General features: G+C 37.5%; 1 protein-coding gene across 1 annotated transcript in view; it reads right to left on the bottom strand.

Moving 5' to 3' along the window:
- RFTN1 (raftlin, lipid raft linker 1) overlaps window positions 1-23,449 on the bottom strand; it is a 101,827-nt gene that overhangs the window by 38,429 nt on the left and 39,949 nt on the right. The window contains exon 4 of the mRNA XM_026841740.1: window positions 11,328-11,436. Within this exon, the coding sequence (XP_026697541.1) occupies window positions 11,328-11,436 (109 nt within the window). The remainder of the gene's footprint in view (window positions 1-11,327; window positions 11,437-23,449) is intronic.

Genomic DNA, 23,449 nt, shown 5'->3' with positions numbered 1-23,449 from the left:
GAACAACTGCATCTCCACCACTTACCACATCAGGAAAAAAGCTAGATTAAACAAGCCCTTACATTAGGTGATTCATGCTGATTTCAATTGCTTTACTGGCCTTTTTTTGTAATTTAAATATGATACATAATTGCTCTTACATTGTGGGAAATTTTAAAAAGGGAAGTTCCAACAAAATTTAAAATAAATTTTTAAAAAATTATTTGGTTCTTTCCCCAAATAGGAACAGAAACATTTTTATTGCCTCATAAAATGCTGCTTGGATGACATCAACCACAAATAGAAGAACAGGCCTCCATCACAAAAAATGTTACTGTTCAACAACAAAAGCAGAACTTAACTCATTTATTTCAATCTGGATAAACCCCCAAATGGGCATATCCAAATTCATTTGTAACTGGTTTGCAACAAATCGAATTTACACTAGTTTAAAAATAGAACCTGCTTAAAGAAGGGGTGAAATTTCCTGTGTACAGAGGGACAAGGCAGTTAAAGAATTTAATGTCATCCCTATAATTTGCTTGATTAGAAACCTGGCATTTTCCCTGAGGGGAAAAAAATTACAGATTTAGCCTTTGCTATCTGTGAAATAAATATCAAATCTCCCACTAACTGGAGTAGGAGTAGGAATAAGCACCACATCCAACCCCAGTGTCACTACCTTAATTGAATTTTAGCTGGGGCATTTGTGTTAACATTCTTAACATTTGTGAAGTGTTATTGTTTACTTTAGAACTGACTGACTGCTATTTTTATATTGCCTTTTGAAAAAAGGAATCCTCAGCAGCACAAAGCTGTGTCGCTAAACATTATGTTGATGTGGCAAATTTATGTCCCATCTTTTTAAATACTTCTGGTTCTCTTGAAGGCTCCCTACCTAACTGGAAAATGGCCAACCGTCTAATTTAAAGATCTGTAAAACCACACCTGGCAATAGTATGGCTGAATGGAAACGACTTGATTTTAAACTATAGGCCTCATGGCCATGAAAGAAATGCAGATTCCAGGTTGAAAGCTCATTTTGAACAGCCACATACAGGTTTTCTTTTCAAATCTGTTTAGAATAAAGACACTTGGCAAGTTCACTGTGCAGTCCACATTTGTTTGTGATTCTGCATTTCTTGTTGCATTATCAGCTCTGTAATAATCTCCATTATGGTACTACTTATAAATACAGAAGCTCGAGGGCATAGATCCCATGCTGAACAGAATCATGTCTTTTTGTCAGCTTTGGTAACTGTTTACAGGAAGATTCTGTACATTTCTCCCACAGGATGGCACACAGCAAATCAAACACTTCTGCCAAGCTCAGGATAGTATTCCGCCCACATCAGTAAACATTAGAAATAATGCACAGCAATTTAACAATCAGGATGTCTCGCTTAGATAAGAATTTTCAAACAAATGATTTAATAAGACAAGTGTTAGGAATTTCTCTTAACTCTTGAATGCCAGCAGCTGGAGATGCATCCAGAGGAAAAGCAGTTTTACTAATGTCATTAAGGCACTTCAGCTTACAGCAGTCCTAAACGGTCTCAAGGCTTACAGTTCCTGATAGACTGGAAAAACACACCTTCAAAACCTAGGCATTAGGACTGAACATTACATTAATAGGTTAGCTATATGGTTCATGATATAACAAGGTACTGAAAAATGTCACAGCAACCCAGTAAAGGGGACTGCTGCTAATATAAAACCAGAAACAATTTACTAAGAACACCCATAGCAAAAATGCATTTGGAGGATGGACAATGTTCTCTAGAAGCAATGAACTGATTTCCCAATGGTCAGATGTATTTAGTTAGCTCTGCAGTGAACTAAGGGAAAGACTGTTATTTAGTTCTGTGGATGGCCAAACAGGGCCTTTGAAATACACAGGTGGTTAATTTTGCTCAGACCTATCTATTTAAATCAAGCATAAACTGTCTTAGCCAATAAAATAAATGTCTGTCTGTCTGTTTATTTGGTGGTTGGTTTTCAAAGAACAACATTAGAGGCATTAGACCTCATAATGTGCACCAGAAACAAGACCACTATATATTTTTAACCTTTTTTTTTTTTTTTAGATTCAAGCAAATCTCTTTTGACAACAGACATAGCACCAGGGATCTTCATGCAAAAACCATGATCTTGTGGTTTGAGAAGAAAGTTATGTACTACATGACAGGAGTTGGAAATGGAAAAGGATGTTCAAGACTACAGTCTTCCAACTATGCCCTCCTTCATTAATACTTGGTACTATATGCTTCATCATAAATACTGCACATCCCTCTTCTAGTTTTTACATTTCTGAAAAGAGATGAAAATTAAGACAGGCTTTTAGTTTGCCTCTGATATTTCTGTAGTTCTCACATGCTCCTTGCTGAGAAGACAATAACAGTCATCAAGAGTTTTACTGCTTCTTTTAAAATCAACTAAGCTTAGCTAATGTTCTGAAGGAGGGATTTAGTTATTCCTAAACAACTCAAAACTATTGCGACTTTGGCATTTTTTCATCTCTAATACTACCTTACAAAAAAGATTAATTCTACTCATCAAACACCAAAGCAGAAACTGCTAATCATTTCTCTCTCCTGTTACACTGAGACTCTGTTTCACTAGGTGCAGATTTCCAAACTGTGAAACCTTTCTGACCAGGATGCTCTGTCATTTAAGCCTGTATTTCCCATGCATTCTCCTGTTTACACTCACCAATTCTGAATTTGACATAGATAGTTCATGTTCATATAAATATAAATAAATATAAATGTAGCTTTTCAGAATCACAAAATCATTCGGGTTGGACAAGACCCTTGGGATCAAGTCCAACCATCAGCCCTACTTTACAAAAGTTCTCCCCTACACCATATCCCCCAACATCACATATCTAAATGACCCTTAAACACATCTGGGGATGGTGACTCCACCACATCCCTGGGCAGCCCATTCCACTGTCTCACCACTCTTTCTGTGAACATTTTTTTCCTAATGTCCAGTCTAAACCTCCCCTGTTGCAGTTTAAAGCCATTCCCTCTTGTTCTATCGCTAAATCCCTGTGCGAAGAGACCAGCACCAACCTCTCTACAATGTCCTTTCAGGTAGCTGTAGAGAGTGATGAGGTGTCCCCTCAGCCTTCTCTTCCTCAAAATAAACAGTCCCAGCTCCTTCAATCGCTCCTCATAGGATTTGTTCTCCAGGCCCTTCCCCAGCTTCGCTGCCCTCCCAGTCTGCATTCAGGCTTTCAAATGACTGAGTATTTTCACTGTCAATTACATCAAAATAGGCCATCAGGGATAAAACACCGGAGGGATGCCTTGAAAAATGGTATCATAATCCCAAACCACAGAGTTGTCTTTTAAGTAGTGTTGTTGACAGTGTTTATATTGACACTTCCAATGAAAATCTTGACCAGAATTTTACTGTTTGGGAACTTTTAGAAAGAAGTTGACAGATCCAAGAGAAGATAACACAGTCCAAAACCAAACCCAAAAGCTAAAAACTAATCAGTTTCTTAAAGAAACAGCTGTACACTGCCTTTCCATCCTTGTGGCATGCAGCCCATTCAACAGAACCATTGACTTGACACTTCAAGCTCTTGTTGCATTTGTGGTAGAACATAACAGGGCACTGAACAGGTAAAAGAAAACAAGCTTTGCAGTTTTACATGTTCATTGGTAGTAGCCTCTGCAAAAGGGAACTGAAAGCTACAAACAGAACAGGGAGAAGTGTAATGAAGCAAGTACTGCTATGCTGAATAAAACGGAAGATAGGCTCTTAAAACAGTGCTGCCAAGAGATATTAAGTTACAACAAGTTATATGTCTCCCGCTAGGGCAGCCAATGCTGGGATGAGAGTAACAACTTGAAATTCCTCTTCAGCTTGTGTTAGCTGTACATTCATTCCTGAGAACAATATAATCATACTAAGCACATTGGGCAGCGTGGTGTGAGTACACTTGTTCCTTTCAGCATATCTCACTAGATGACAGCTCTTGAAACCAGACTGTCTCATCCTCTGTGGTCTTGGGCACAATGATTCTTCTCAAATTATTACCTTATTTTAGCATCTGTTCCTTCACAGAACTGTCAAAGGGTGAACATTGTTGGACAAAGGCTACAAAGGTACTGTGACTGCAGCACCTGCCCAAAAGCCATGTAACATACCTGCATCCTCCCATCCTTGCCCTAAACTCTGACAAAAAAATCCTGAATTTATCCATGTCATTTAAGATTTATTCCCTAAAAATTGTTTTAGACATGGGATAAACTTTTAGGAAGCAGCCAGTTATGCTCACTTAACCCAAATACTTTATATACACCATCAAAAAACAGTCTGTAGAAACTCTGTCACAAGTGCTTCCTCTAGAAAATAGGCATTTTAAAAATGCAGACCATGTCTTGTGCATGAACCTTTTGAGAGAAACTCCTACACTAATGGGTGAACATAAGCAAGGGGAAAATAAAGACTTACAGAGATAGATGGTTGAGTCTTGTATCTAACAACCATTTTAGCTGGATGAATATAATTCCGTGTTCTTTGTAGAACATAGGAAAACAGTCACTTATTTGTGATCATCTAGCACTGATATGATTCAAAACTGGGACACTGATTTAGTCCATCTCTGTCCTAAGCAATAAAAACAAATAAGCAAAAGGTACAGGACAACAGGAATATTTTAAAAATTAAGAATTTGGTCTCAGACTTACAGACTTGACATTAAATTTGCAGGGAACACTTTGTTTTATCTTTATATAGACCAAAGAGTGTTTCCCTAAAATCACCTTGTTTCATGAAGACATGTGTTACCTGTAGCCAAAATTACAATTTGAACAATTTGCCCATATTTTATTTTAGCACAGTATAAAATATTATCATATTTATTGTTATTTTTTAAAGTTTTTTTTCCCACCAGACAGAAGTGGGATCATTAAAACATCAACTACATACTTTATAACATCTATTTTTATCTTGGTCAAGAGGATGACTCTGAAAGCTGCTGGGGGCAAAGGATTATAAAAGCACAAGCAGGCTCCTGGGAGAGTCCTGAAAATAGTTTTGCAATGTTCATGGAAGATGTATATCAACACCACTCTTACAGGGCTTAGTCAAAAGAACACAAGTTGAAAGCAGCTTAACCAGGAACAGATGTTTCCCTTCACACCAGGCTGTTTAAAATACAGTATATGCTTTTTTTTTACCATCTCTTGTTATATATACACTTACAAAATGTTAACAAAATGCACTTTAATAAATATTATCACAGCAGATCACAAACAGCTAAACCATTGATGTTGAGTTTCAACTTTTGCTTCATGACTATATCTAAGATCCAAATACTTTAAAATAAAATTGGGGCTCTGTTTGCACTGAAAACATGCAGAAAACAAAGCAGTCAGCTAAGTTCTCAGCAATGTTTTTCATTACACTGTGCTAGAGAAATAAATGTTGTATTGTTCTTTTCCAAATACCCTGGAGAGTGAAGGTTTTGGGGTGGGATTTTTTGGGTTTGTTTTAAGGATGGAAATGATTTTAGAAGAGGTTGAAATCACATCTAGATAAGTAATCCTAGGTAATAAACAGTACTCTAGAGGGGTCATTTTCTAGCAACAGAAGTAAATTCGAACTGCTTATTCATTTGAAGAATGATCCTCTGAGCAATATTAAAGACTCAATTTTTCCCCTCTTCTATCTTTTACTGCCACCTGCTCTGACTGTAATACCCTGCAGGAAATTTCTGAACAGGCCAGCTAAAACATGTTTAAAGTAAAGAATAACGTTTAGGATTACAATAACCATCTAAGGAACCCTGGCACCAACAGAGCAATCAGAGACTTCACAGAAGAGATCCTTCTAAGACTGTAGCAACAGAGTGAGTCAAGAAATTCACCAACAGTCTGGCGCTCTTCAGAACACATAAGATGCATCTCTTTGTTTCTTCTAAAAAAGAAATCTCAGTGCAAAGATTAAGAGATGAAGAATAAGAAATGACAAAGAGACAAAGAATGTGAGAAATAGTGTAACAGTTATATAAAACCTCATATTTTTCTTAGTTATTATAATTAAAAGCAAAAAAAAATTTACAAGATTAGTAATTTTCACATTCATTTTTCCTAGAAAATTGCAGACTTGTCCTCTCATTTGCTTTTCATACTGTCACAAACACACACACACAAAATATAGAAGTACATAATTATGGACAAATTTGTCCAATGTCACATTTCTCATCTTCCACACCTTCTTGCTGTTTCATAGTTAGATGCTGAAGAGAGTTTTAAAACTCTGAAGTTGAGAATTTAAAGTCATTTAATATTGCTTTCACACACTACATGGATATGTGAAGTCCCCTGTTTCGATCATATGACAGAAGTTCACTCTGATGAAAGTATGTAGGATATAATTGAAGAGTCAAGTCTGGGCTGAATCACTGCCTTGACTGGGAACATCTACAGAAATTATTTAAAAGGGCTCCTGAGAATTCATATAGGCATTCAGTTTTTATTTTATAGGAGAGACACAAGTCCTCCTAAATACTCCAACCCTGCTTCGACCTAGCAACTTAGAAGAAGGTGGAGAATCAATCTGCCTTTTAACAGCAATACTAATACAAAAATTCTTCACCAATTAGAGTTCTAACGCAAATGACTCTCCAGAAAAAAAATGCGCATGCACTAAGATAGCAGTTGTCTTGATAACACCAAAACAGCTACAGATGAATGGAGGGAAAAAACAAGGGAGCAGGAAAATAAGTATCTTGGTAGTTTGACAAAAGAATCAGTATGGAGAAACATGCAGCGAGACTGACCCGTTCGGGGTGTGTAGCAGTTCCTTACCCAACCATTCTGCCAGTCTCCGGCCTGCCATCCCCTCCAAAGGAGTGAGGACAGATAACAGGCAGGAGAAACAAACCCCTCCAAGAAATGTCTCACCTTTCAGGAGTACACTAAATTCAACTGCAGTTTAAATTTGTTGGTAGTAATGTGTATTAATTTCCAGTGCATAAACTAACACTTGAAACATACTAATTCCTCATTCCAGTTCTATTCCTGATATTTTCTTTTTTAAAAGACGTTTAGAAAAATTCCAGTAAATACCAGTTGATACCATATATTCCATAAAACTAGCAAGAGGGCTCAAATATGGTAGATCCTTTCAGCAATGTAGGATGAGAGTTCTTCATACAAGTGTTAGTATTGTATGGACTTCCTTTCAAAATAGCAAAATTCCGTACACAACTTGCCTTTGTACGGGGGAGAATTGATGGTTCCTGTTTCAGGTGGCAACTCTAGAATAAGTACATGGGTGGCAGGTTCCTTGCAATATGTTTTGTTGGCATATTCCTCCCTGGGATCCCACTCACTTAAGTCTGAGAAGTACCATCACTTCCTTGGCCCAGCAATACTATTACAAGAAGATAAATGTCAACAAGCCTATGGGCAAAGTCACTACATCTGCAGGAGTCAAGATTATTTCTTGAGTACTTTGGACTACAGAAGTTGTTCAGAGGACCACTTGAGGGATTGCCATGTTATTGGCAGCTTTCGAGCTAGAGCTGGTGATGGCATTTTGCATTGCTCACTGGACTTCGCCAAGCCTCTGAACAAAGGGAACAGCAATGAGCAGATTTGACAAATACTATCTCATGTGGCAGATTTCATTTCAAGATAAGCATTACGTAAGTGTTTCAAGATGGCAGTCGTGTTCCAAGCTGAACTATTCCACTTCTGAAAATGCAAAAATAACTACTCATATGTATGGGCTTAGGTTTGTTGAAAGAAATTAGACTCATTTCTGAGCCAAGTACAGACACACCAGCAGGAATAAGTCCTTCCTTGTCTAGTCAAAAACACAAAAGGAAGATGCCTGCCTTTGGATTTCAGTTAAGCTGCAGTGTTTTTAAACCATGCTTTTCCATACTTATCGTATCTCCCCAGGGAAGGATAATGAGTCCACAGGGACAAGAAATATTAACTCTGCAACTTGGTCAAACTGAAAAAAAGTTAACATACAAGAATTTCCTTCTGACAGAGCTTTATTAAGCAGGCAACCAAGAATACAAAGACATGCTTCCTAAATTTTAAGAACTGAGAAGAAATGGTACAGAAATTATTCTCCATTTCCTAACCTGTCACCAACACTGCAAAGATGTGAACACAGGAGTAAAACTTTCTGCCCGTTACAGTCCTTCTAGAGCCTATAACTCAGACTGATGTGGAAAACAAAGGTCATGAGAAACATATTTGGCATTCATATATGACTGCATATCCAAAATAACTCTTTTTGTGGGATGTCAGCCTAGCTTCTCCTTCCCTTACTTGTCTCAGCAGATTCAGAACACTCTCAGATGAAAAAAATGATAACAGGGTACACAGAAATAAAGAGCAACTAAGGAAATAATTAAAGGCTACCCTATTTTACATGAGACACGAGTCAAAGTATTACAAAATACGGTATCTTAGAAGTAATATCTCTGACTTGCAACAGCTTCAGAATGATCTGAGTCAGTGATCAGAAGTTCAGAAGTTAGCTTTGCTCATTAAAAAGCAGATGAGCAAATCTTTAATCTCTGTTTTGCCTGGGAGTTAAAGACAGCAGTAAAGTACATACACAACAGTTAAGTTACTTCTTTCATTCCCCAGGAATTACATGGCAAAGACTGAGACTGTTTGAGCTCTTTAGGACAGGTTGAGCTGCACTAGATCCCCACAGACAGGAAAGAAAAAACAGAATGTGGTGATGTCAACGTGATTTTAAGGTACAGGAAGAGTGTATCCTGTGCAACATTATGTTCCAAATACTTAACTGTCTTCTGTCTTCCATGGCTCACAATTGCGGTCAGAAACCACAATGGTGGCAAAAATGTACAGAACAGAGTAGAGAACTGGGACAGGGTACTGAAGTGGAGAAGGATCTCAGCAGGAGAACACAGGTTTGACCAGGGAGTCGTCTTTAGCATTTCTCAAACATTTTACAGTCAACATTATACTAAGGCACTTTGTTACAGTGAGCAAGAAGCAATCTCCAGGTGAAATAACTTCCTCGTTTCTGCTTCGTTACTCTTAAACATTTATATGGAGTTATAGAAGAATAAAATAGATATTACCTGTGCTGTATGCCATTGCAAAATTATTCTGTGTTTGCCAGGAGCAAGCAGTTAATATTCAATATGACATACATTTTCAATGCAACAAAAAATCAATTGAGAAAAGAAGTTATTAACATTGCATCCTTTACTCCATGTAAACAATACTTGCTCAGCAGAACATAATCAAATTAATCAAATCAATTTTCTCAGGGTAAAGGAGTTTTTCCTAGTAAATGCACAGTTGGAGAAAATTTTGACTTCTTATTTTGTTTTGAAAATATGGGTACATTATCTTTTTTTAAAATATAATATTTTGCAATCCAGTATGATGGTAAACATGTGCTAAAAGCCTCTGTATGAAAAGCTCTGCAATCAAGGATTTGCCTTTTCAATTACAACACTATTAACTTCAACTGTATTCCACAGTTTGAGAAGAATTATAGGGTTGTTCTTCTCTGAAAGAAAGCAATTGCCCTAACAGCTTTTTGTTATAACTTACTTTGAAGAGCATCCTTTATTTTTCATTTATTTTGTTTGTAAACATTTGTTTTATATGCCCTTAAAAGCAATGGACATTTTTGTTGCTCCAATAATTTAGTTAATATGACAATTAATTCCTACTCCCAAACAAGTCCTGTTTCCTGAGTCAGATTTACATAGAAGCATTGAGACTTTCACAGTGTGTTTAATCAGATATAGACAGTGACACAGCACACACTTGACAGTAACAGCTTCAAAGAACTTCAAATTCCTCTACATCAAATAACATCTGAGGATGAGCGACATACTCAGCCTACAGAGAAACAGTAACTATACATTTTAGCTATTAAAATTTAAATTATTATATTTCAAAAAGGCATCTTCATAACCCCATAATCAAATGGCTTCTACCAACAGAAACACTACCATGTCTAGAAAAGCATTCTAAAGAGCTTCAGAATTGGATATTTATGGAAATAAGATGACTCCTGGATTGTCATTTTGTTTTCATGTCAGCCATACTCTTTCTGAAGTTAAAAATACAAAGAAATTTTCTGTTGCAATGATATAAAATTTTGCTACCAGTTGTGACAGATAAGCCTATATTTCTACTCCGACTCAAAGAACTGAAGAACAAAATCAAACATGTTGAAACTGATACACAAGAACTACACCAGTTTTGCCTAAGTGTGAATATATTGAAAAAATCAAAGATAACATCAGAATTAAAGTACAATAACACAATAAACCCTGAAATGAAAATTCAGACTCAAACTTCTGAATATTATTATAGTTAAGCGTTCTGACTGGTTTGTTCTGATACCAGAATCTATGCATCTTTTAAGTATGATGATGATCAGATGGTCATAGCTGCATTATTTTTTAATCTAGTTTTCACAGTTTAGTAAAAAGGAAAGATTCAACATGAGTGTAGTCTGTCAAGCTGAGTCCCTATCAAGCTCATACAGCCTGTGCTAAAATTTGTCTACAAAATTTTCTTAACTACTATCGCTGCAAGATGGACTAAAGCTAGGGGAGTATGCCTATCCACACTATTCTTACACCATGTGGCTAAGTAAATACAGTATTTAATTCTAGGTTTTATAACATGCAATAGGACACAACAGATGCTGCAAAATTTGAAACATGCACAATGGATCTGTCTTTGCTAAAATGGACGTAACCTGCTAATTTCCAGTCTGGCAGAATATTACAGAACCAAAAATAGTTTTAAAAAGTAGGCAACAAATAAAGAATTGCAGGGCTCTTTTCAAATTCCACAATATATACAAAAGTTTATTTAAAGCAACAGCATTCTGGATGACAAAGGGATTTAGCTTACCAGTACCATCTCTAATTGCTAACTTCATGTGATATCGCAACAAAATTTAAAATAATCTGGGGGATTTGGGGATTTAATAGGCCTTTTAGGTATAGTACTATCCAATAGGGTATTTTGACACTAAAATGGAAATTACATATATTGTTTAGACTTAAAATGTTTACACTATTACAGGACTGTCTTCCACACTGGTAAATTAGTTGATATCATCTGTGAGAGGTCACTCTCCTGTGATAGTACAAACCATTTTCTCATAATAATATGATCAAACGTGTTTCTCTCAATAATTGCCCTTCAGATACTTAAAACACCAAGATCTAGTTAGTGTTTTAACTGCACAAAATGTGCACATATTCCTATTGTCAGTTTGACAGAACTAGAAGGAGTTATTACAGTGCAAATAAAAGAATACTGTTTTGGGTTTTGCCCTTCTTTTTTACTCACTTTCTTAATAAAATCAGGTACCTCCTTTTTGTCTGAAAGCTGGATTAAAGAGGAGCAACATTCTACCTCCAAGACATATCCTTCACTATGGACGTCACCTTTTGGAGACCTAAAAAGGCAGACAGAAAAAACAAATCAGTTTCTGCTGTTAATGCTGGATACCCAGACTTCCCCTTTACAAATATTTCTCATGGAGAGCTACCCTTCAGACAAAACTTTGGTTCCCACACATTCACTCCATTCAGCTTGACACAGTTTTGAAAAGTGGCAGCTACAGCATCTCACCTACTTGCTAGGGAAGGAGATCACACCAATGACTGCAGATGGTGGAAAGCCTCAGGGACTTCCAAATTTCTTTATCTGTCCAAGAAAAACTTTGTCAGTGTTTCCTGGACAGATCTATGGCATCTATGGCAAACACCAAGGAGATGCACAGGTAATGTAACTCAGAATATGCAGAAAGCAGGTTCCAATGTAATGGGCTGACAGATGCTCTGAGCCCCACAGGGCTGCCTGATGTAGGGTGTGTTTCACAGACAGTAATTAAAGGAAACCCTTCTCTTGCCTACCATTATTCTAAGGCAACATTTAAAAACCAGGGGCTAATCAGTCTATCCTTCACTCTTACCTTATGATTTGTTGTTGAGATATAAAAACCTATGCGTGAAATCCCTTCTCCAGAAGACACTAACTCCTAAAATAATTCAAAGCGTGTGGCATCTGCCATATACATTGCTGAAGAAGTCAGTGCTGTGGAAACATGGTATTAGTCAAAACATGCCAAGGGAAAGTTTGGAAGTTATCCTGAAGTTATCCTATCCAATCTTGAGAAACACTCCATGGGCATGCACTGCAAAGCAGTGCTACTGAAGGCAGTTTTCATCTTTTCTGGTCTCCCATGAAAGGAAACTGATACACCTGATCAACAGAGGAAATCTAATTTGTTCTATCAGTTCTTTAGGAGAACATGTGGAGAAACATACAAAAAGAAAAGCTAGCCTGTAATTCTTGGGATTAGTACCAAAGTAGTTAACATCCTATATGGAGAATCAAAAAATCTAGTTTGAAGTAAAGAACTAATCCTGGACAGCAGTCACTTGATGCACTGGGTACCTACAGGACAGGAAGAAAGGTGCAGAAGTTTGAACTGAGAGTGCCAAGAAAGCAGCAAAACAACAAAACAAGGGCTTTGCTGGCTTGCCATGCTTACAAAAGCAAGACTATGCGAAAGCCCTGTTCTGGGGACTGAGATTGTGTGACACATAAAACACGCTTCAGCTACAGATGGTCCCAGGGGCTTTCCCGAGACGCTAACAGTTACTCAGAGCCATGAGATGCGTAGGCTGCTGACTGCAAACCGGCAGTGTGTTTCCTAGGCAATACTGCAGACATTTTCTCAAGTATCACATGACATTTTTTGTACTTGATCTTCCCACTTTCACACAGGCTATACTCTCACTTCATTTCTTTTATCTCACTTATATTTGGGACAGGTGGTACCAGACTCTGAATCGTTTGGGAACACTCAAGTCCTTTCCTTATTTGTTTTTCCCCTCCTTTCTAAGTTCTTCTCATAACTTGTGGTCCCATCCTGTTCTTGATTCTGGACGAAAATTTTAACAAAACATTGGTGTCCATGGAAATTCTCCAAACATCTCTATAGGATATACAAAAATCATTATTGGGGGACTAAAAGTGTTCCACCACTACTCCTCTGTAACTGGTGTACAGAAATTAATTTAAGCAGCAAAGAACAGCTTTGTCAAGAAAAAAAAACCCAAGATAACTTTGTGAGGGGGAACACAAGAACTACAGATAACCATTTTTGCTGTTCCCACAGCAAAATCTAGATAAATTCCTAGATAAAATAATCTATTCTGTTCATATTTTCCACCACAGATAAACTCAATGAATTCAAGAACATAAAAATAAACTTAAGAAAGTCTCCCTGCTAGAGCACTTACTACTATACCTCCATTTTTTTTCTAAAATCTGAATATGACTAATTGGAAATGTAGCCCTGATGTTATCTAGTCAAGTTCCAGACAGAAAAGTATGAGCTAGGGCTATCTAATGTTCTAGCAATTAACAGACCATCAAAACTGCCACTTGATATTACAATGCAAAGTCCATACAACATCAAACACAGCAAAACCAATTCTCCAGTGCTTCAGTAGTTGTTTAATTACAAACCAGAACTGGGTTACCAGGAACACGCAGCAAGGAACCAAGCCCTTTTTAGACAACCAATCCCTTTTTTGGGGGACAACACCAAACCTCTACAAACATGAGGACCAAATGATTCTGCCATTTCCCTTGTCAGGACAACCCACCTCACTCAACACAGTCCCCTTCCAGCCTGGCTGAGGAAACCATATTCCCAGAGCAGAGACTGAAATTATAGAGCTCAAATTCAAAGTTATCGAATCTCAGAAATGAAGTATGTGACATGCCATTTCTTTCCGTTCCCAAGGCTTGTTTCTTACATAGTTATCAGGTCTCTGTGCAAACTATTGCTGTGACAAACATAAAAATTACTATTCTAATTGCTCTGAAAGAATGAGAAAGACTGTATTTTCATGTTTAAACCCACTGGTTAACTGTAAAAATTAATTATTTTCCACCTATATTGGTGAGGTTCATACAGAGGCACAAGGAAGAGGGAAGTCTGCCCTCGAGCCACTCTCTCCTAATTCCTTTCCTCCCCCTCAACAGCTCCCCGGACTCTGATTTTGTGCAGTTTGTTGAGGTCCTACTTCCAACTTTTTTGAAAGGAGTATGAGTTATGTGAGATACAGATTATATCCATAAAAATATAGTGATTCTTCCTACAGCTGCTTAAAATGACCTGTTTATTTTTCCTCCTTTAACAATACACTTGCTGCCTGTAAATATTTATGCAAAGAGCAGACAGTGGATTCTTCTAAGTCTCAGAGCTACCTCTGCATTTGGGCTCACGATAGAAAATGGATCAAATACCACTGCACTCTGTTAGGAACATTATTTTACAGAATACACGTAACAGATCCTGCTAAAGGCCATAAAATCTTTAGTTAAAATGTTCCAACAGAAGTACTTTATATTTCCAAAAAGTATTTTCCCATGCCTTCAAGTAAATTATGTCCATATATGTTAAAGGCAACTCTTTTGTCTATAGAGGTAGTTTTCAGCTTTTTAGGAAACATTTAAGAGCCTATTATTCTGTCAAAAACAAACAAACAAAACAAAGGCCATAGCTTTTCACATGAAAAGAACAAATAGCTGTGGATTTCACAGACCACAAAAATAATCTTCTGAGCAAATCCAGGTGGGCAAGAAATTATTTCCAGCCTCTATACAATAAATTATGCATTTAATAAATATCATAAAAGTCTCTCATTAAACTATTTGAATACTCAGTATAGTCATAGAGAAGTAGCTAAATATAGGTACAGGTAAATTCTATACTGAACAGAAATTATTATATTTTGGGTTTTATTCATTTAATGGGACTACTTTTAGGATCACCTTCATTGAGACTGAATTGGGACCCCCAAAATACACACATCTATCAAGATCACAGATGTCAGAAGAGAAGTCAAAAGCAGAACTCAGGACTCCTGACTCCCTGTTCGCTTCTGAAGAAGGACTAGATGTCAATCATTTGAAAAATAACCCAATAATTCATACTCTGTAGTCTCTTATCAGTTTTATAGCAAAGGAAGTTACTGGGAATACAATGTATAAAAATAAAGCCATGGTTTTATGTAAAGTTAATTTCCACTTTTCCACCATAAAACATTTCTTAACAAAAGTGAAAGAGGAATTCTGAGATCAGTTTATTCAAAAAAATGTGTAAGCCCCAACAGTTTGAAAGCTCTTCCTTTTCTTCTGGATGTACAGTCAGCAGTTTCTTGCTCTTCTCTTCCTCCTCCTAGGCTGGAAAAGTAAATCTTCATCCCTCCATTGTCTTCAAACATTCAAGGTTTTGATTATCTTTCTTCCTCTAACAAAAAATCCCTGGGCTAATTAAAAATGGCCCAGTCCTGAAAGAAGCACACCTGGATACAGTAAGGCTTCACCTTTCTTGGAAGCTAAGACGAACTGGAGAAGCTGGTACACCCCAACCCGTTACAACATCCTCTACTCACCGTAACACATTTTGTGATACCTGAGAGGAATATAAGGGACAGTGTTAACAATGCCATCACTTTGCCTGCAGTGGGGAAAGGGCAGTCTCCTGCCTGTCTGCCCAGGAAAGGATAACCACTGGTTAATCGTGTAGAATGACAGAAATTTTCACCATATCTTATACACCCTGGGCTTTCACTTGTTTTTCTTCCTTTGTTATATATGTCATTGCTTGTTTATCAATCTTCCCAAAGAAGATCACTGTAGATATCCTCAGTGACCACCATGGACAACCTTAACCTTGGGGTGGGCAAAGAGCTGAGAGGAAACTACAGTCTATGTAGAGAGACACCATTTTCAGGCATGTCAGTGCCAGGGGTAGAGGGTACCCTCAAGTGTTACTGAGGACCACAGTCTTATAAAGAGCGGCATCTTGCATCCTAAATAGGACCTCTAGTGCCACTAAATAAGAAGAAAATACAGAAAATAAATAAGGTTTTCACATATAATTGGAAGTTCACTGGCCAAAAATATTTTATGATGGTTGTTTCAGTAGGCTGTCATTTCCTGTACAGCTGTTTGCAGTTAAGTGCCATTTCATGGTAGATAAACCATTACCAGCTGTAGAGTACCAGGAACTTTACACAGTAACTATTAAAGCTGACAACTTGGTGTCTGTTACAAACTGGATTTCCAGGCCTTTCCAGATACAAGAAGGAAATGAGGGAGCCAACATTTGGTCCTAATCTTCATGAAGTTCTCCATGCCCGTGAATTTGGAAAGCCAAAAGCACACTTCTAAGCTGCCCAGACAGTCTAAAAACGACTGTTTGATTAAGATGATGTTAGGAATGAGTTGTTTTGAGATTTTCCACTACATAGGAATGGCTCTACAGTTCAAAAAATAACTGTACGTTTATAACAAACTGATCTAATTACAAAATAATAAAAGCACATCAAGGTGATTAACATGAGCAGTTTGTATCTGCGTACTTCCAAGTTAAAAATCTAGCAAAACTAGAGTACCTGAAAACCAAGATGGCAGCAATTAAAAAACCCATAGGTTTTATGATGCCCACCCAACAAACGCACCATTTTTTATAAAAATAAAAGTAGGTATATTGCATCATAACAACCTCAACTCTAACCCACATGACACTGGTTTAACTTTATTACCTAAACATTTTCTTTACTAGGAATTTTCCTATATAGCAAACCATATCACTGGAATATATATTATTTGTTAGTAAAATTTATGAACTTTTTTTAACAAGAGCATATAGAGTTACTTGTGAAAAGTTCAGGCATGTATGGATGCATAGGCATCTTTAACGTGCTGTGTTTATAATTTTGAGAACACAGATGAAAGAACATTTATTTTGGGTCAATGTTAAAAGTTGTTGCAAGGAAATATGTATTTCTTTGAACTTGAAACAAATAGCAAGCTTTAAAAAGTCAAGCCATTGTCCCTTGAGCTAGAGGAAAATGGGTATGGAATAAATATTATTTTTTCAGCAAGCTGAAATTAGCCTGCTGCGAGCAACAACACACCCTGCTTTTGCACACAAAACATGTTTGATCCTAATGTTCATGAAGGCAAGGTCAGACATCTGCCATCTTCAAGCCTAAATCCTACATGAAAACCACACAGATACACATATATATATATATATATATATATACACACACACACACACACACAGAGAGAAGCATTTAAATTTAAATTAAAAATACATTGTAGCAACGCAAAGTATCCACTTTCACCAACTCAAGCAAACACAAGATCACTGATAATACAGTCAGACTGTATTGTTTTGAAACACCTTCAGATGGAATTCCTGTATTTCTGCAGAGATTTTTTTGTAGCACATTTCAGGGCACATGAAGGAGAAGGGCACTGGGAACAGTCAGCATGGATGTAGCAAAGCTAGATCATACCTGACCAACTCTATTGCCTTTGATGTTAAAATGAGTGGATTTGTGGACAAGGGGAGGGAGGGTAGTGGCCTGTCATTGATAGCAATTTTAGCAAGAGGTTTTACACTGGCTCCCACACTATTTTTGTATGCAGGTTAGGGTACTACAGTCTGGAAAACCAGATGAGTGAAAACCAGTTCCATAGTTAATGGTAACACCCTGTCTGGAGGCCAGTGAAAAGTGGAGCACCCACCCAGGGGTCTGCAGCATGAAGCCTGTCATGTTTAACATCTTCATCGATGGCACCGAGGAGGGAACAAGGTGTGCTCTTGACAGGTTTGCAAATGACAGCAGAACAGGAGATGCAGCTGATGTGGCACTTGACCACTGTGCATGCTTTATACAGTGATGTATCATTGAAGGTCAAATGTGACATGAAAAATGTTCACATGGAAAATGAAGAAATATTCACAGAAACTCAAAGACAGGCTTGCCAGGCAGAGACACTAGCCATGGCTCAAGGCTCTATTTCTTGAATTCTACACAAATTCAAAGCAAGAACTCCCTGTTTCAAGTGCCTATCAAAAAAGCTTGAAGAGAATAAAAGTTTTTGGGGGCTAGAAGGTGTTTCAAACAGCTAAGAATCTGAAATTTGATTGTCTGAATGCTTTAAGAAACATTTTCCTTTGTTTTGGAAGGCAAATGTGCAAATCCAAATGCCAGAGGACCAAACCAAGACTTCGGAAAGCATAATGCTTCCAGGGGCTGCTGCTTCTTCCCAACATAATTATAGGTTTTTATACTTGATCAGTTCCTTGATATAATACAATTTTCCTTTCTTTCATGGGAAGGGCTGCTATTAAAGGGGGTATTTAGCATGACCGGGAAAAGAGAGAGTGAAGAGTTGTCTTTTGGGTGGGAAAAATCAGGTTTTCCCCTTCAGTCAACATAATTAAGCAAATACCAAGTGGACATTGGCAAGTGGAAATGCAAACATAGCATCAAAGAAACAACACAACAACTACTGTCTTGTCATTTCATGTTGCAAACTTAAGCCATTTCAATCTTCTGCATTTACATCATGCTACTTCACATTTCCTATAAATCCAGACTTTCTAGAAATCAATATGCTACATTTTCTGTAAATCCGGACTTTAAATGACACAGAGGACACAAAAATTTAGCTATATCTCAGAAGATACCACTAATTGAAATCACTTGGAATTGATGTTGCATACCAGCAAAACCAAGACACTGTAAAAATCCTACTTTACTATTAAACTTTTGAACTCAGTCTGTCAAATCCCTTTGCATATAAATAGAACTATTTTTGTCCAAGTGATGAAAGTTTGCATTTCATCAGGATTAATTGGATATAGGGAAATTCTAGAAATAGAATCAGAATCATCTCATCAAGTGAATCACTGAAACACCTGACAACTCATTATTTTACCAAAAGAGAAAACAGCTGCAAAGTTGTTTGAGGTAAACATCGAAGTCTACTCTAAAAAAATTACTCTTAAATTATACTACTTAGTCTGCTTCTGCATGGCAATATTTTCCTGCTGATTGCTTTGATTGGAGGCAAAACCTTTAGAAGGGTATGTCCTAAGACATAGATGGAGCAACAGAGACAAAAAACTCCTCCCTGGAATTCAATTTATATCCCCTGCTTCACTCTACTGTGGTGAAAGGGAGCATCTGCAAACATGTCAGAACTTTTGTAAGCAGACAATTTATGAGCCTGGACCATGTATCTTTCCTAGTGGAAGAGAATGGAGTGCGCTTTCTGGTGCAGAGTATTTAGAAGAAGAAATTAAAACATTTTAACTGACATTGAATTTTCAAACTTTAAGATACCAGACAGGGGTGTCACACTACAGGGAGCTGGGAATAAATTAAAGCAGCTTTGTGCTACGATTTTGTTACAGTTTTGTTCAGGGGCTGACTTTGTAATTTCTCTGCAGGGAACAAGTTATCTGCAACAGCCATAAGCTGTCTGAAACGGTAACACGCACAAGACACCTAAACAGAGATTGTTATATTTGAAAAGAGTGAGTATGGAAATAAAAGCACAAAGATAGAAAGGTTATTACACACACAAAGAATTAACAATCTCTGTTCCTCGGAGGAACTTAAGCAACACACGTGCCAGTCTCCTTATCTTGGTTAGCCAGAATCTCCCAAATGCACTGACTTTCCCCTGTCCCTTCCACCAGGAGAGACACGCTGTCACACATTCGTGCTTTCCAGGGTACCACCATATATCTCTTTTCCCAAGATTCTTGTCTTCAAGTGTAAATCAGTGTGAATCAACTTTTCTCAAGCGTGAATCAACATGAACCAGCAGGCCAGTGGCTATAGTTCACACCCGGAGCCTTTCCTATGTTCAGCAAAAAACCCTGTTAAAAACCTGGGCTTGAAGATTTTTCTTTGCATGTTCTTTTTAGGAGATGCCTTCTATGAGAAACCCAAGTACTTCAGAACTCAGCACAAATACTACGTCAATTGCTTTTTATTTAAGTCCATTGAAATTCAGAGAGAGAAAGAGAGAGAGAAAGAGAGAGAGAGAAAGAGAGAGAGAGAAAGAGAGAGAGAGAAAGAGAGAGAGAAGGAGAGAGAAGGAGAGAGAAGGAGAGAGAAGGAGAGAGAAGGAGAGAGAAGGAGAGAGGAGAGAGAAGGAGAGAGAAGGAGAGAGTTGTCATTCCTTTATCTGACTCTATTCAACTTCCAAACCACTTCCAATCAACTGGTTAGTGTGCACAATGCAATCAGGTGCTACAAAAATATTTAAATTTAATATATTAAATTTAATGAGATCAATGGCAGAGTCCTTCAGCCACTTGGTAGACTACCTTCACGCCCAGTACCTCTAAAGAATTAAACACTCCTATATTTACTTAATTTACTTAAACTGAACATGACACTTTTTGCAGTGCAAACAATTGTATTGTTGATTTAAAAAAAAATAAAGCCGTCCTTTACTTTCATATTCTCTCTAAGGTTTCCAAGGGTCAAACCTTGCTTTTCAACATTTACAGCTTCCATATATGTTAGGAACGTGTTTCCTCAAATGTCCTACAACAGAAACAACTCCTACTTCCTTATTTACCAGAAATTATTAGATAGCTAATATAACAAAGCCACAGAGATACCAGTACAGCTTAAACACAAAACTAATGTATAGTGATTTTAAAAGTCACCTTAGGTGTAGAATTACATTGCAAATTAACACCAAGAATTTTAAAACTCCAGGACAACGGCAAAATAGGAGGAATAACACTAATTTTTCCGTGACTTTTAATGCATATCAATGTCTAAGCACTACCTTTTCCATTTTATTCTTGAACAAATTAAGGCACTGCAAATCTCAGCGACAGCAGCAGCACGTAGCTCCTGACACACATCATCTGCTGCAGCTAGTATAGCCTCTTCCCATCTTTGGAGAGGCATTGCTATAAAACTGACATATAAATGTGCAACACTGATTAAAGACTAATTCAAGTGTTCAGTTCTGTCTCTGTATACACAGAATTGACATTACTGTACCAAAAAGGCACTAATACAACAATTTCATTTCTGCTCCATTCAGGCAACAAAAATGTGGTGAAAGCCACAGACAACTACCAGATGAAGTATATAGTGTTGGAGCCATCTGTGGTGAAACACCTGCAGTAAGAAAGGAGCTACAGCCTTAGATGTTTTGCAGAAAGTGCCCGGGGATCCCGAGGGTGGGCCCCGAACAAACTACAGAGCTTTTTATGACTCCTTGGCTCTCCATGAAGGCCTGGCACCACCATTACAGAAAACAGCAAGGGACCACCTTGTACTTCGGAGCGTACATTATGTTACTAGTGATCCTACAACCATAGCTGTAGCACTTACACTCCTAAAATCTTAGGACAGGAATAACCACTCATCTGATCAATATCCTAAACTGACCTTAACTTCTACCCAAGAGTTCAACTGTTTTATAGACAGCCTACAGGTGCCAGAGACCTGATAGTCCCCAGTGAAAAATGTATCATTTACTCTTTACCAGCAGTATAATGAGAAAGGTTAATTAAGAAAATTAACGGTATGTCGTTTTGGTTTTTTTTTTTCCTGCTGTTGTCTGGTTTTTCTCCCCAGCTGTTATTGGACTGGCATAAACTCACAGTTCAAATACAGCTGGTTTCTATGCAGGCCATAGTCACCTGAAATCTGTGGAACACCCATCTCTCTTCACTGCACTTTGCAATATAAACATTTGTTGCACCCATGCACTCTGGAAGCAGCTTCTGCCATACTCTCAGCCAAACTCAGGAACATTTAAACTACATGAAACACCAAACTGATGTCACTTCCCCTTCTGGTACTTGTCTGTTTTTTCCCACTGCACCAAGTCTCTTCCACATCCCTAGTCAGTCAGAAATGACAGATAAGGGAATGCAAAGAAATGGAGTGTGAATGTAAAAGGAAATATAATTGGTTCAAGACTCTCTACTGTCTTCAATTTTGTACAGTCATTTACAGCTGTCTAAAGTGTGTGAAACACTGGCACCCAAGTGAGTAAGTAGGCAATTAAGATTTTGTACTCTTTCACAATCATTCTGCACAGATGTAAACTACTGGTTTCAGGACGAGACAGGAGCAACACACTGAGTACTCTGGATTGAAGATCATATCACTCTGCTGAGGTGGATGCTGTTTTTCCCTGATGTGTCTTTACAGATCAGTCCTGGAAGATGCTGAACCTCTGGACCCTGATCCAGCAGAAGCGCTTAAGTGCATACTTAACATTGCAAACTCATGTATGTAAATACCTTCATTAGTTGCAGCAGGGTATTTTGTAGGCAGGGAAAGCAAGGCACCAAAACCAGGCGAGCTCAGCCCAATATTACTCAAGAAGTTCAGCCAAACACTTTATGTTTTGACCATAAAACTGCAAACCCTTTAAACAGTAGTATCAGGCAAGCCAGCACAAAGGTCTGTATTAAAACTAAAAGCAAGTCAAGGTAAATTGAGAGTTATTTCAGGAGCTAAAATTGCCTGCAACACTGAATGCCTACATATATTTGCTAATGAAATGCAAAACTTTTTCCTTAGGTCACAGACTGAAGTTTGATCCTGTCAGTAGTTGCTACCGATTGATTATCAGGCTGTAGCAAATTGAATGGTCATTCTACTTTAGTTTTAAAGAGGTGTCTAAACCAGTTATATCCTTTCCTTCAAGCATCAGCACAAAGAGTGGGACTAGGATTGGCAAATAGAGGTTTAATTATCCCCCAACCTTCAGCATAGGTCACTGTAAGAAGGGGTGGACTGAGGAATGCAGCTAAGGTAGGAAAGTTGTACAGAATCGCTGCAACAACACACATAGCTTCAGAGTTGTGGGTGGTTGGATAACATTAAATTGTGTTTTAAATCACTAACTAAAAATCATAAATGTGTGTTTATAAATATTCACATTCTAATTTTCTTCAGGGCTCTTTAGCAGCACATGCTATTGACTTTTTTTAGATCGGATTAAAACAAGAAAGAACAGTATTACTGTTTGTTTATTCATCTTCAGACTTTGATTGATTATGTAGAATGTTCTTAATGCATTTTAAGAGACTGAACAAAGCAGGAGAGTAATTTTTTTTTAAGGAGTTTGCACTGAGTGAAAAATTAAAAGAATCTGTATTGTTTAGAGGAAAGAAGGGCCTAAAGTTTACACATAAACTTAAGTATGTATCAGTACTGCAGTTCTCAAATTAATTGCATTAACTGTAGCCATCTAATATGCCTTTTCTAAGCAAACATTTCTTCTGTCTTAATTTAATCTAATAAATTTTTAAAGGGTACCAATGGGATCATCCTCACAAACTGTCAGGCATAGGGCTTGTTTGTTTGCCTCTCATGACAACACATCCCAAAATACAGAGCATATTTCAACTTGTTATTCCCTGAGTCGTCTGCCAAACTGCAGATGAATTGTAAACATGAAGAACATGTTAAGCCTATTCAAGCCCACTAAAAAAAAAAAAAATAAAAAAAAAATCAAGTCTTGCACAGTAAACTCTGCTATAATTTCCTGATGTAGGTCAAAACTCAGCAGGAAATCACATTGTC

The sequence above is a fragment of the Athene cunicularia genome (genome assembly GCF_003259725.1).
Source record: "Athene cunicularia isolate RWA chromosome 2 unlocalized genomic scaffold, athCun1 chr2_part1, whole genome shotgun sequence".
In the NCBI taxonomy this organism is placed as follows: Eukaryota; Metazoa; Chordata; class Aves; order Strigiformes; family Strigidae; genus Athene; species Athene cunicularia.
The sequence above is the reverse complement of the archived record's forward strand: the minus strand, read 5'-3'. Positions and strand labels throughout refer to the sequence as shown.